Source organism: Rhopilema esculentum, chromosome 10, assembly GCF_057945365.1.
Source record: "Rhopilema esculentum isolate cy_ngs chromosome 10, ASM5794536v1, whole genome shotgun sequence".
Taxonomy (NCBI): domain Eukaryota; kingdom Metazoa; phylum Cnidaria; class Scyphozoa; order Rhizostomeae; family Rhizostomatidae; genus Rhopilema; species Rhopilema esculentum.
The window spans coordinates 14,750,142-14,763,028 of record NC_142824.1 but is presented as its reverse complement, the minus strand read 5'-3'; the positions used below and the strand labels follow the sequence as shown (position 1 = coordinate 14,763,028).

The following is a 12,887-nucleotide window of genomic DNA, read 5'->3' as shown; positions in this document are numbered from 1 at the left end:
CTTGAAACAAAGGTTTGATATTAAAAAAAAGTTTAACCTTAAAACAAAGTCCTTAAAAACACGTTTAGAACTCTTTTCTTTTATTGCTAGACTATGAATAAGGTCTACTGAACTATTTTTAAGATTACCGACGCATCATTTTCTAAGACCATAAAATATTTATTCGTGTTTTCTATTGCATTTCTTGGCAACTACAACATTTTCTAAATGAGACCGTTTATCATTAATTAGTATCATCTCCACCGATAATTAAAAAAATCTGAATTTATTTTACAAATGAAGTCAAAGGGTAATTTCTCAATACACATTATGGCTTATGCAAAACGATTGTGATTTAAAACGCGACGATAATCGAGCCTATCACTTAAAAAAGAAAAACTGGGTATTGATGTAAAATATACTACTCTACCTATCTTAACCTTTCGGCCATAAAACTGAGTCGCAACCATAAACAAGTCTTCAGATGTCAGAACCTGCAACCAATAGGAAAAGCTAAGGTTTACATGAATATTCCTTACAAGAAACTCGATTATGCAACACTATTTTGAAAGAACACAAAAAATTAAGGAACGCTACAACGGCAAGTATTCATTATTCACATCACAGCTGATGTTGTCCTGTGCAGCGTACAATAAACCCTAAGAGTTTAAGAATAACTACAGGAAAGCCAGGATGAGCCCCAATTTTTTGCTTCATATGAAAAGAAGGACTAACTTCCATTCAGAGCTTAGATTCAACTAGGTAAAACAATCATAAATTCATTTGAATTCATTTCATTGACTTGCCTTTCCGTTTGTAGAAGCTGTGACAGGCTTGAAAACAAAATCAATTGCCATTAAACTGGAAAGATTGCCAATTATCATGCTGGTGAGAACGAGGCCCATAGCAGTCCAAGCCACAGTGTATATTCTTCCTTTTTTCGTCTTTGGGACCAAATCTCCATAGCTAAAAAATACCAAAGGTAGTAAAAGACAAAATGTTGTTTAGTTATTATACTAAAGCATGATTAGAAATATTGAAGTTAGGGTCATTTCATGCGCAAGCCTAAAATTCTCCCGTAACACAGTATCGTATTTCTACCTAAATTATTTCATCAATAGGAATGTGATGAAATGTTTTTCCAGACAGATATTATCAAATGTTTTTCTCGACAGATTCTGTTGAATGTTTTACTAGACAATAATCCAAGAATAGATAATTTCTACGCACTGTAAAGAATTGGAATACAAAGAGTTACTGTAAAACCATGATAAACCATAATGAATAGTGAATAATGATAAAAAGTTGATTTTATAATGCGCCCCTATAAAATACAGTATTACGCGACGCATACAATATATAGATAGGTACGAATAAATCAGATCAAGCTTAAACAACCGTTACAATAACCACGAGGATCCTTAAAAGTTTTATACAGTATTTGTCGATATGAATAATGAATTAGAAATTAAATGCCTGACGATCAGGACCGCCGAGAGGTCAAAACAGAAAGACAGAACCATCTAACGCCCGTTAGATTAGGCTAAAATCCATTTCAGAAGATATCTTGCAGTCATTTTCTTGCAAACGTTTAAGATTATTTTTCTATTTTTAGGCATACTTTTGTAACGTTCGTTAAACGGAAGTCATAACCTTTTGAGGCTGCCTAAACCTCAAGGCCCTGGAGAGATTTGCTCCCTGCCCCCTCCCCTCTTGGCATGCCAAAAATTCTTCGAAACTCATAAGACAGTAGGCTAAGGTGTTGTTATAAAGATTCTCTGCTTAGCACTGGGGAAAGAGTTCAGAAATTTCAAAACAACTTTAGTTAAGGTATAAACAGTTTACAAAGCTGCTTTAAAATAGTTCAAGGACATGTCCAAATACCCTCTTTACAATGATTGGCTAACTAAGTTTCATGATAAATAAGGTTACACAAATATTATTTAAAAGACTTTTGCACAAAACTAGTGAAAAATATAATAATTTACCCAACAGTGGTCATTGTAATATAAGCAAGCCATAGTCCACTTCCCCATCCTCTGAAGATATATTTCGAAAAGTCTTCTTCATTTTTCGATGACTCCTGGCAGAAAGGAGAACATTTCAAATCGTGAAGAAGTAGTTTGAGTTAAATCTTCTTCCATGTTTATTAGGCTTTAGCAAGCATAGCGACTAGAATTAGATATGTATGCCTTGAACAGCCGAAAATCAGATATCCGAATTCTCAACGGATAGAATGAAATAGTTCAAATAAGTGAGGATTTGAATGAGTGTGGTTAGGTCATAAATAAGAATAAATGAAAGTTTGATAACAATATTTACAACATGCGCTCAATACATCGGATGAAACTTGTCCTTTAAAAACTTTCCCTTTCATGTATCAAAATTCTTGGAAATTTTGTTTTACTTAAATCATATGCTCAAAAATATTCTTCCGCAATATTTTCTCTTTAACAGATAATTTCACCCAGATAATTTTCAATAGAAAAAAGTATTCTCTCTATTGTGTTCATCGGTGCTGCTTCACTTTCAGCATGAGTAATGACTTCATCAACATAGTTAGAATTTTTCTTTGTTGAAAGTCAAATAGGCAGCATGGTAACACCATATGACTCCTGCTTTTTACATTTTCATGCCAACTTTTGTTGGAAATTGGTAAGATTCGGTCGCCTCAAATCCCCTGGTCTTACTTATGGTTTCATATACGAAACTCAAAGCTTAAGTCGGACTACTTTGGCTACTTGAAAATAGATTGCACTGTCATACTGCAGACTTACCAATATCCAGAAAACAATGCCAGCCAAGATTGTAATGACTGTTGATAGCAACAGCAAAGGCCACTGTTCCCAGAGAGAGCTTATTATCACCGACGAGGCTGCATTTCCTAATTCCTTTCTCGTAGGATTTTTCATAAAAACTAAAACGTTTCTTGTATTAAGTATCGGTATAAAGACATATTCACTGCTGTGAATATCTCCTTGCAATTCAAACTCGTCGTTAAAAATCGGAAGGGCCAAATGTGTTCCGTTTGCAATCGCTTGCAAAGCTTGTTCTCGGCTATATTTGATTGACGTTTTGTTTAGAGCGTCTCGTTGCCAATCAACGTAGCTTATACCGTGTCTTCCACTGCAGTTTCCACAGCAAGATGTTATCGCCTCGTCTACTAGTTGCGGGATTATCTTTAGATTATCCTCATTTGCAAGTGGCGGTAAAGGGATTCTTGCTGATGACAGCAGCTTTGGGCATCTGCAAGTATCTGGAAACAGAACATTGCTATTGAAACACAATAAAGGTATACCAAGTGACCTAAATATAGCTTGTCATAATATCTCATAAAATCCTTGCTCCAAAAAACCAGTGACCGAAAACTTGGAATCCTTTTTGTACTCTGACATCTTTGAAATTTTAAAGAAGACTCGCATGTTTTCTAAAGCCTAAAACAAACACTTTCCAAAGCATGGCGACTTTTCTTGCATTTTAAAAATTTTGTACTATGAATTTTTGGTTTTGAAGAATTTGGATGGATTTTTGCTTCACTCGTCGTTCTCTTTATAATATGAATCCATAAACTGGGATGGATGCATGAATGCAGATGTTGTGTTACCATTTTAGATGCCAGATGCCAAGTCTTCTTGGGAAAATAAAAAACCATGGTGTTACTCTTTCCTTTATAAAAATGGCTTATTTTTATTCACAGTGTTTAGAAATTCATCAGTTCGGATTCGAAGATAAAAAATATAAAATCGGATAGAAATTTTCATGAGCTGCATGGAGATTTAATATGATTGGATTTGAAACTGAATGGATGCAGCTTGTAAGACACAGAGTTAGCTAAGACTCGCAAAATGCCAATGAAAGGCTCTCAACAGATATCGAGTTTTGCCTTCCTTGATGTTTCGTTTGCACCCAGCTTTAAGATTAAGATTGTAAATTGGCTTGCTTGTCAGTTTTAAACTAAGTAATATTTTGAAGAAATTATTATTCAGGCTTTTCATGCACTGCAGTTTTGGTCTGCGGTGAGTTCCAAATCATAAAACAACAAGCAATGGTTACTAAAATTGATGAAATATTTATGAAAGCAAGGAAAATCGCAACAATGTTGAAAAGGAAAAGTTTCAAAGTAAAAAAACATACTTCCATAGTGTATTTTGGACCAGACACCAAAACCTCCCTCAGTAAAGGCCTGAATTCGGAAGCCATAATTTCCATATGGATCAAGCTTTTCGATAACCACTGTCCTGTTTGGCTCAAACACGTTGATAAAATCTACGCTTGTTTTTGGAACAGGAAAATCGTACGCTTCTGCCAGCCAGTACTCAATTTTGTATCCTATGACTTCGCCATGTGCTGTTTGCTGTTTAATAGGATCCCAGCTAAGAAGCGCTTCGTAGAACCCATACATGTCAGCTACGTGCAATTCTGGAGCTTCGATTGGAACTGGCAAAAAGTATTAAGATTAGAGAAATGCTGTATAATTCACAGGAAATAGTAAAAATTTTGTTAAACGGTGCAATATCCAGGCTTGCTGCATCGTTCCATGCACAAGAAGTCAAAGTAAAAGGCTTAAATCTGGAGTCATAATAGCCCCAAAAATCAAGTTTTTTAAGCTAGACAGAATATTAGCAAAGCATAATTGTTTTTGTTTCTTCCTTAATTTTGTAGTACCTTTTTCTCGATTTCATTTCATCAAAACTGTTCGCTAAGGATTGAGCCTGGATTTCTTCAAATTATAGAAGGCTTGAATTATCTTTTAAAAATATAGCCTTGACATTAGCAATTGCGAAGGAAAAATATTTCTTTTCGAAAAAGGTGAAAGGATTAGACTTTCAATATACTCTGTCAGGCCATATGTTTTCTAGGTAAAAACCACACCTCCTTGTTTTGTTGTTCCATTTATAGTGTTTGTCACTCCTAATCCTTTGGAAGTAAAAGCACCAATTCTCACTTGATACCAGGAAAAATCCTCCAGTTCAGCTATTTCAGTTTCAAATGTAGTTGCATTGACTTCTTTCATCTTTTCACCTGGTTCTGCTCCATAAATTGCAAATGGATTGATGGCTCTTGGTGCCCTGTGGTACTGACGCATCGCTGTGTCGATCGATTTGTAAAATATTCTATATCCAAGGATGATGCCATTTCTCAAGGATTCAGGTATGGGGCTCCAGTATACTTTGATAGCGTTAAACTTTGAAGGCCATGTCTCAACAAATGTAGGTGATGCATCTGGCTCTATGGCAATAAAATAAACAAGCATCCCTTAATTAAAGATGAAAAATTGCCCGAACATTGGAAAATTCTCGGCATGCATAACATGGGGTTGAAAATTTAAAGTAGTATGTGAAAGTGGCAGAGTCATAAGCAGCAAAAGTTAAGTAAACTCATTTGATTTGATACAATAGAAGAAGGCTTTAAAAAGACTAACATTGGTATGAAACGCCTTTCAGTGTTAAAGTCTATAAGGTCTTATACTTACTGTCTTCATCCGTTGTTACATTGATATTGTGAGAGAAGTTCCCTTTCCCCTTGCTGTTTACGGCTTGAATACTAAAGCTATAGTTTGTAAATTTTCTCAACTTCGGAAGACGAATTTCTGGACTACTCCCGTTAGACGATATGTTGAAGACTTGGTGCTCATCACAGCCCGTTGGCCGATCTTCATGGCAGTCGAGCACGTGGTATTTCACTATGTATTCAATAACCTGCAAGATCAAAATACATATCCGTAAAACCAAAGAAGAAAAATATGTTGCCATTATTGGCATGTATATGCATTAGTTGTTAGAAGATATACATAATTGTTTGATCATATTTAATTGTTCCATTACATGCAGTTGCCATACAATTAACATCTCTGAAATATGACGTTGACTACAGTGAACCTGGCTCAGTCCAAACTTTTTAACTTTCTCTTCCTTCCCTATTCTGTACTGCTCAGGCTCGTACCCGCTCAATATCAATCTAAAACCCTTCCGACTAGAAACTGAGTGAAAAGGTTATGAAATTTGTGGTAGAAGAAAACCAAAGCAAAAATCCAGAATTTGGATAAAGGAAAAATTATCGAGGCTGCGAAAATAGAATCTGACTTCTGCTACAGCTGAGATACATTATCCTATTGGAGAATCAAGAAGATTTTTAATTTATAAAAAGTTGGTAGATTAATGTTGATGGAGAAACAAAATTGAGAGAAGAATCATTATATTGCTTCTTTAAAAAATTTAAAATGCTAAAGATAAAATTTGCTGCTTTCAAGAGTCCACTCACCTTTCCATTGGCATCTCCATCTACTTCGTCCATTTCTTTCCATTTTAATACTATCTCGGTTGAAGTTGCATTTTTCCCTGTTATATTTCTTGGTGGCTCTTCAGGTGCTTTTTGAGATATGGAAGTTTGTTAGGATTAAAGTATGATATTTTATTGGAAATGGAAACCTATTTCGAGATTCAAAATAAGAATTTTGAATTTCAATATAGATTTCCATTTTTCGAAAATTTAAACTTCATTCTTGATCTCTTGCAAAATAAGGTTTATGGAATTTCATTGTGAAACTTTATTCATCAACTTACATGACCACTTCATAAAGGATGACCATAAAAACTAGTTTATTATCTAATCTTTGCTACTAAAAGAATTGAGAACACTTAATAGAGTTTCATCATAAAAGAATGAGGGAGTAGGGGCCTAAAACAAATTGCAATATAATCCATGAACGCTTTTATCTTCCTTTCACAAGAAATAATAAAATGTCTTTTTCAAAATGCTTCAGTGTATTCAATTATCATGAGATTGTCAATAAATTTATTTGCAGCTCATATGAATGTTATTTCTCAATTTTTATTTAATTGTTTGTTATAACTTTTCTCGAAAAGAAGTTAAAAGATGACACGAACAATAACTTACCATACTCATCTGTCCATACTGTGACATTCTCACTTAGTTTTCCAAAGGCTTTTATATTAAAAGCTTGTATCATAAATGCATACGGAGTGTATATCTTCAATCCAGTGACGTTTGTCCTGAGGTTAACTGTTCCATTGACAGAGTTATTTACAAGCAAATGTTTCCATGGCTGATCAGGTATTGAAATATCTTTGTAAAACAGCCTGTAGCCTAATATTATTCCATGCCTAAAATTCTCAGGTACTCTTTCCCATTTCGTTGCAATTGATCTGTGGTCCAAGAAGTGTCCAGTAAAATTTTGCGGAGATTTAGATGGGACTGAAATTGAACAAGGTTTTGTTTAATGCAGTTTGATATAGTTATAAATGTTTGAGATCAAGGCATGAAAAAGGTGTCATAGCTGCTGGAAGCCAGTGATAATAGAAATGTGTCAAAGTTATATTGCTACGATGTTTTTTGGAAACAGAAAATTAGCAATAATTTGACGTCGGTAATTTTTAAAATTCATCATTATCTCTTTGAAGGTCTGTTTAAAGAATTGATGCTTTTTTGACTAAAATTTAACAAGACCTAATAACATCAGGTTCTGAACTAGAAAACAAAGTGTTTTTATTTTCCTAAAATTGACAAAGTGCTCTTCATTAACATACTGTACTTTGTTTATTTTGCACCTCCATGGTGTTATATCATGATGCTCTTTCTGGTTATATGGTCAAAAGTCAAATATTCTAAAGACTTATATTTTGATGACATCATTGAAATTAAGATCGCAGTGTTCTTAAAAGGATATAATTAAAGTGACCTAGGTCACGAAATGTGTACCGTGCCTAGCCTAGTCGTATAGCTGTCAAGAGTATGAATGCTTGTAAATATTGTAGAAAACAGTAGAGTTTATACCACTCTTCTTGCAATAAGCAATTTAATTAGCTTTCAATGATATGCGAAGAGTTGCTCCTTCAGTGAAATACTTAATGTAACAAGAAACGCACCATCAGCATCAGTACGAATCTCAGTCACATTACTGAATGGCCCCAAACCAACAGACGTAGATGCAGCAATTTTGAACTCGTAAAGCGTATAGAAATCTAGGTCGCAAACGACAAGCTGCATGATGGGTGAAGATACAGTCAGATTCTTCCAACCAGTATTTGCCATTTTTTCCCTGTATTTCACGGTATAGTTGGTTATTCTGCCATTTTGATGCTCTTCTGGTACTGGTTCCCAGTACAATTGAATGGCTGTGGAATTCTTGTAATTGCCCCGTAATTTAACCGGAGGAGCATGGGGCACTAGAATAAAAAAATTGATGTAAATAATTCCAATCTTCCGTAAAAATATTCCTTAAGGAAGCGGTGCAAGTAACAAAGCTTTTAAGTGTACAATGCTCACAGAGATAATCATATACTGCCGTTATCAGACATGTATGCTGTCAGTTTGTAAACACGCACTGCGTCATAAATATAGCAAACATCCAATTATTGTCAATTATTACAAGCATTATCATTGAAATTCTTGCAAAGAATAAGTCTTTTGGGGGTGTGACAGATTTGCGAGCCGAAATCTAGGGAATTCATGCCGTGGAGTGTGTGTATATGTCGTTTCACAGCGGAACTAAAGATCGTTTACATCATTGGCCTGATTTTGTCTCGCATAGCCTCTTCCCATCAAATAACTTTACTTTCCGATCGCACATTAGCGGTTGCAAAATTTTACCTTGTCTCTATTTGCATACAGAGAAGGTTGAACTTTGATATAAATTTACTCCATGAAGTATTATGTATCTTTGCAGCATACTATTTCTAGTTATTAGAATAGAAGCATTGTTTTAGATGTATAATACTCCTGTCTTCCCAGTTAAAAATGTTTTTCCTATAAAGAAACTTTTCTTGTGCAAGAATTCGTGAGACAAAGCTAGATAAAACTATGATTAGTATTGAAATGTTTATCACCGTCTTCAAGTGTCCTTTGAATGATTGAAGTTGAAAAGACTCCAGGTCCTTTGCTGGTTATGCCTGCAACCTCGATTCGATAATCAACATATTCAGCAAGATTGCTGATAACAGCAGATAATCCATTAACAGTTGTCTCGGTTTCGAGATCTTTCCCATCGACTCTTTTATACTTCACAACATATGCCGTGATAATACCGTTGGTATGGGCAGACTCTATGACCGACCAATCAACCTTGAGAGATCGCGATGACAACGCAGTCGTGTTTATCGCTGTTGGAGGTGCACTAGGCTCTGTAAGGAAATTAAAATATATTCAGTTGTCTAGTTAGTTTTTGCGCCAATGATAGGCCTTTTAGAACCATCAATATATTTTTATAAGCAAACAATACAGACAATGAAATATTTGCACTTAAACCCATCGCACACGACAGAATTTTGTCTTTAGAAGACAAATTTTTTTTGTCTTCAATCAATCTGCATACGGCAAATTTTTGTCTTCGAAAGATATTTTGAAAGATTTGATATTTTTATTTTCACAGATTCCGCACATGACAGATTTTCGTCTTTGAAGCACAGAAATCGTCATGTTGTCCACCGCACATGACAGATTTTCGTCTTTGAAGCACAGAAATCGTCATGTGATCAAAACGTAGTCGCTTATTGGCCACTCCATTTTTTTCGGGAGACTTTTGTCTTTTCTCTTTGTCTTTTGTTTTGAAAGACAAAGATTCCTGTCTTTGACAACAACACATGGCAGATTTCTGTCTTTCAAGGCAAAAGACAAAAACCTTCATCTTTCAAAGACGAAAATCGGTAGTCTGCGGTGAGCTTTAGTAGACGACGGCAATTATGCATACAATGACTAATAGCGTTCTAAACAATCTTTTGGTGGTACAAACTTGAAAATGGCTTTGAAAAAAGCAAACATTTAGTAAAGCTTTTAGTAAAGCAAACATTTATCCCCAAAGAGAACAGCCACCTCGGTCTTGCAAGTCTAAAATTACAACGAGAACCTGCGATTCTGCTATCAGGCAACAATTACTGGAAAACCCAGATTGTGCAAAAAACTATAATGGCGACATGTTTCTGATTATTGGTAAATCCTGATCGTCGTTCCACCTAGCAGTTTTGGAATCTATCTACATAAGCACGAAAAAACCACTACTGTGTAAACAGAAGGAGTTCGTTTTCACCTTAGGACTCCATTGGTAACATTCTCAATAGGCAAGCGGCACTGATTGGACAACCTCAACAGTCATGTACTCGTGTTTCTGATTGGCCTATTTCGATCCACAACTGGGTATATATATTTCCTAGCGTAGAGTTTTCGGTCTATGCTCTGACGTTTTAAACTCTAAAGAGTGTCAGACGAAAAGCTTTAGTTTACTAAATGTTTGCTTTTTTCAGAGCCATATCAGTATTTTACAAAATATTATTGTTTTATTTGGTTGCTAGGATTCTAACGATCGTGCCCGATTCATAATTTTCCATTCATAATGAGCCTTGTAATTCTTGTGAAATATTCTAAAAACAGCAGCTTTTTGAAGTTTGTTGTTAGCTATATAATTTTAATGATTAAAGGGTATTTTGTAGAAAAATGTTTGGATATCGTTATGTACTCTTAATGATATGATATGTGGCGGTACTCTTATTGATATGATAAAATATTTCTTTTAGTAAAAATTTTAACAAAATAAACATGTATTTCTCTTAAGATTATCATGGTTAATCTAATGAAGTTAATCCACTTACTGTCTTCATCAGTTCTAACTCTTGTAGCATTACTTATGGTCCCCTCTCCAACTGATGTCTTGGCAGATACTCTGACGTCATAAAATGTCCACAAATCAAGGCCAGACTTTGTGAATGACTTTCCAGTTACCTCATAACTAGTCCACGGGTTGTTGCCTATCGCCTTTTTGATGTATACTTTATATCCGGTTATGATCCCGTTTTTGTGATCTGATGGTACATCGTCCCAGCTCACTTGAATACTAGAAGAGCTTGTGTTTTGTGCTGATATATTTACTGGGGCAGCGCTAGGAACTGATACAGCAGGCAAAACATTAAGCAATTATTCAATGATACCAATTCAAATAATATCTTTTTATGACAAAAATTTCACATCAAATTTCATTCATTTGCAAATTGAGTCAAATGATTTTTTGAGAAAGTGAATAATGTTATTCACTTACTGTCTTCCATTGTTCTCTCCTCCACAATGGCACTGAACAATCCAGTTCCTTTCGACGTCCTTCCAGCCACCTTGAACTCATATACGGTGTACTTTAGAAGGCCAGTTGCAATAAACTGCCGATTTCCGAGACTGGACCTGATTTCTGACACCCAGCTTTCTGAGGCCGCATTTTTAACTTTATATTGAAGCTCGTAACCTGTACCCACACCATTCCAAAGCGAAGAATCAGAGACAGTTCTCCATGTCGCTTTGATTGACGTTGATGATTGAGCCGAGGCTGCAAGGCCTGATGGGGCTGTGTCTGGTACTATGGGTTCAAAAACGAGTAAAGTATATTTACCAACAAAATCTATCATTGCGAAGAAACGAATCTTGTTGTTAGTTGGCAGGGCATGACTGCTGCCGGTTTTATTAAAAGTGGGTGCAAATGTTTACAATAGTTAGGCGACAGGATTTTTATCCTCGTAAAAAAAATTGTAAGAACTTTTCTTGCTTTCAAGTTTTTTCAAATTTGAACTTCCAATTGTAAATCTGCAACTCTTACGAACAAGTTGTCATATGAAATTTTATATTTGATTCAAAAACTGCTGTTTCCATTTGTTTAAATCATTAAAAGAAGTCGTCAAAGTTAGCCCTGGACATGTTTAAGTAATGCCAAAGAAATTGCAAACGTGTTATCTTAGCATGGAGCCAAAACTGCAGGTTCATAAACAATTTTTCAACGTGTTTGTGCTGGCATTTGCAGTGATGACAACATTGAGATATATCTCAAGCGTATAATTCAATGGCAACGCTGAATTTGTGCAACAAATATTGTATGCTTCCACTAAACGAAATAGACAGGGACTAGTATGGCTGGCGTTATTAATAAAGTCGTTTAAGAATTATCCATAATATGAATACAGGTTTTAGGCTCTTCATCTAGCGACAGCTTTACGTTTAAGAGATATGTAATGGGCCAAAGATGAATGTATCAAATATTCAACTACCATCTTCGTCTGTCTTCTGTACTGCAGCTTTTGAAATGATATGTTGGTCCTCTCCACCAATTTTCCCCAAATAATGTGCATGAAAAGAGTAATCTGTATATTTGTTTAATCCTGTGGCATTTATCGTTACAGGAGGGGCACCAGATAAGGTAAGTTTCTGCACGTTATTTTCGTCTCCAACTCTGTAATAGAGTATCTCGTAGCTTTGTAGTGATACCCAATTGTCACTTTGAGGTAGTGTTGGTGCAGCAGGCAGCGTTACTTTGATGGTGGTAGAGGTCAGCATTGTTAAAACGGGGATTGGTATGACTAATATCGACTCCGCTGAAATGAATTTAAGCATATGTAGAAGTTGTCGCAAAAGCATCAAAGGATTATTAGAGAAGCGTTTTCAAAGGTTGTTATCACGTTGTTGTTTAGGTTAGACTATTAAAACTGACAGCCTAACTGACAAATCTTTTATCATAACCAGTCACGTGCTTTCAAATCTTCAAATGGTTTTTGCAAATATTACCGATAAGCGAAGCAGTTAAAGACTAGAAGCTTTTGTAGAATCTTCTGATGTACTTACGTAACGAGGAAATACCTTTAAATACTAAAATTTTACATCTCTGTGTGGAATAATGAGAGACTGCTCAAAAGAGCGCTCGAACGATGTAGACAGAGCTGTTAAATATACCTGCATACATTAGGCAAATCAGACAGTGACGCAGCATCTTCGCCTTCAATGAAAATACTTTGAGGTTTTTTTATTGAAAATATTATGAAATTAGAAGAAAAAACCAAATTGCAATCATTTTAAGCCCTTCTTACGTTTTTTAGGCATTCATTTATGTAGAAAACAGATTGTTTTTATTCTCATTTTATTTGTTG

The 12,887-nt window shown here is 35.3% G+C and overlaps 1 protein-coding gene across 3 annotated transcripts in view; it reads right to left on the bottom strand.

Moving 5' to 3' along the window:
• The window catches only part of LOC135691913 (uncharacterized), a 30,625-nt gene that overhangs the window by 4,142 nt on the left and 13,596 nt on the right, over positions 1 to 12,887 (bottom strand). For all 3 annotated transcript variants that reach the window (XM_065209925.2, XM_065209918.2, XM_065209931.2), the window contains 14 exons: positions 12,015 to 12,338; positions 11,024 to 11,332; positions 10,581 to 10,874; positions 8,826 to 9,119; positions 7,866 to 8,165; positions 6,877 to 7,194; positions 6,241 to 6,347; positions 5,453 to 5,678; positions 4,852 to 5,208; positions 4,114 to 4,416; positions 2,757 to 3,235; positions 1,968 to 2,062; positions 786 to 945; positions 410 to 473 (listed from right to left, as the gene is read on the bottom strand). In XM_065209925.2, coding sequence (XP_065065997.2) covers positions 410 to 473; positions 786 to 945; positions 1,968 to 2,062; positions 2,757 to 3,235; positions 4,114 to 4,416; positions 4,852 to 5,208; positions 5,453 to 5,678; positions 6,241 to 6,347; positions 6,877 to 7,194; positions 7,866 to 8,165; positions 8,826 to 9,119; positions 10,581 to 10,874; positions 11,024 to 11,332; positions 12,015 to 12,338 — 3,630 coding nt within the window. The remainder of the gene's footprint in view (positions 1 to 409; positions 474 to 785; positions 946 to 1,967; positions 2,063 to 2,756; positions 3,236 to 4,113; positions 4,417 to 4,851; positions 5,209 to 5,452; positions 5,679 to 6,240; positions 6,348 to 6,876; positions 7,195 to 7,865; positions 8,166 to 8,825; positions 9,120 to 10,580; positions 10,875 to 11,023; positions 11,333 to 12,014; positions 12,339 to 12,887) is intronic.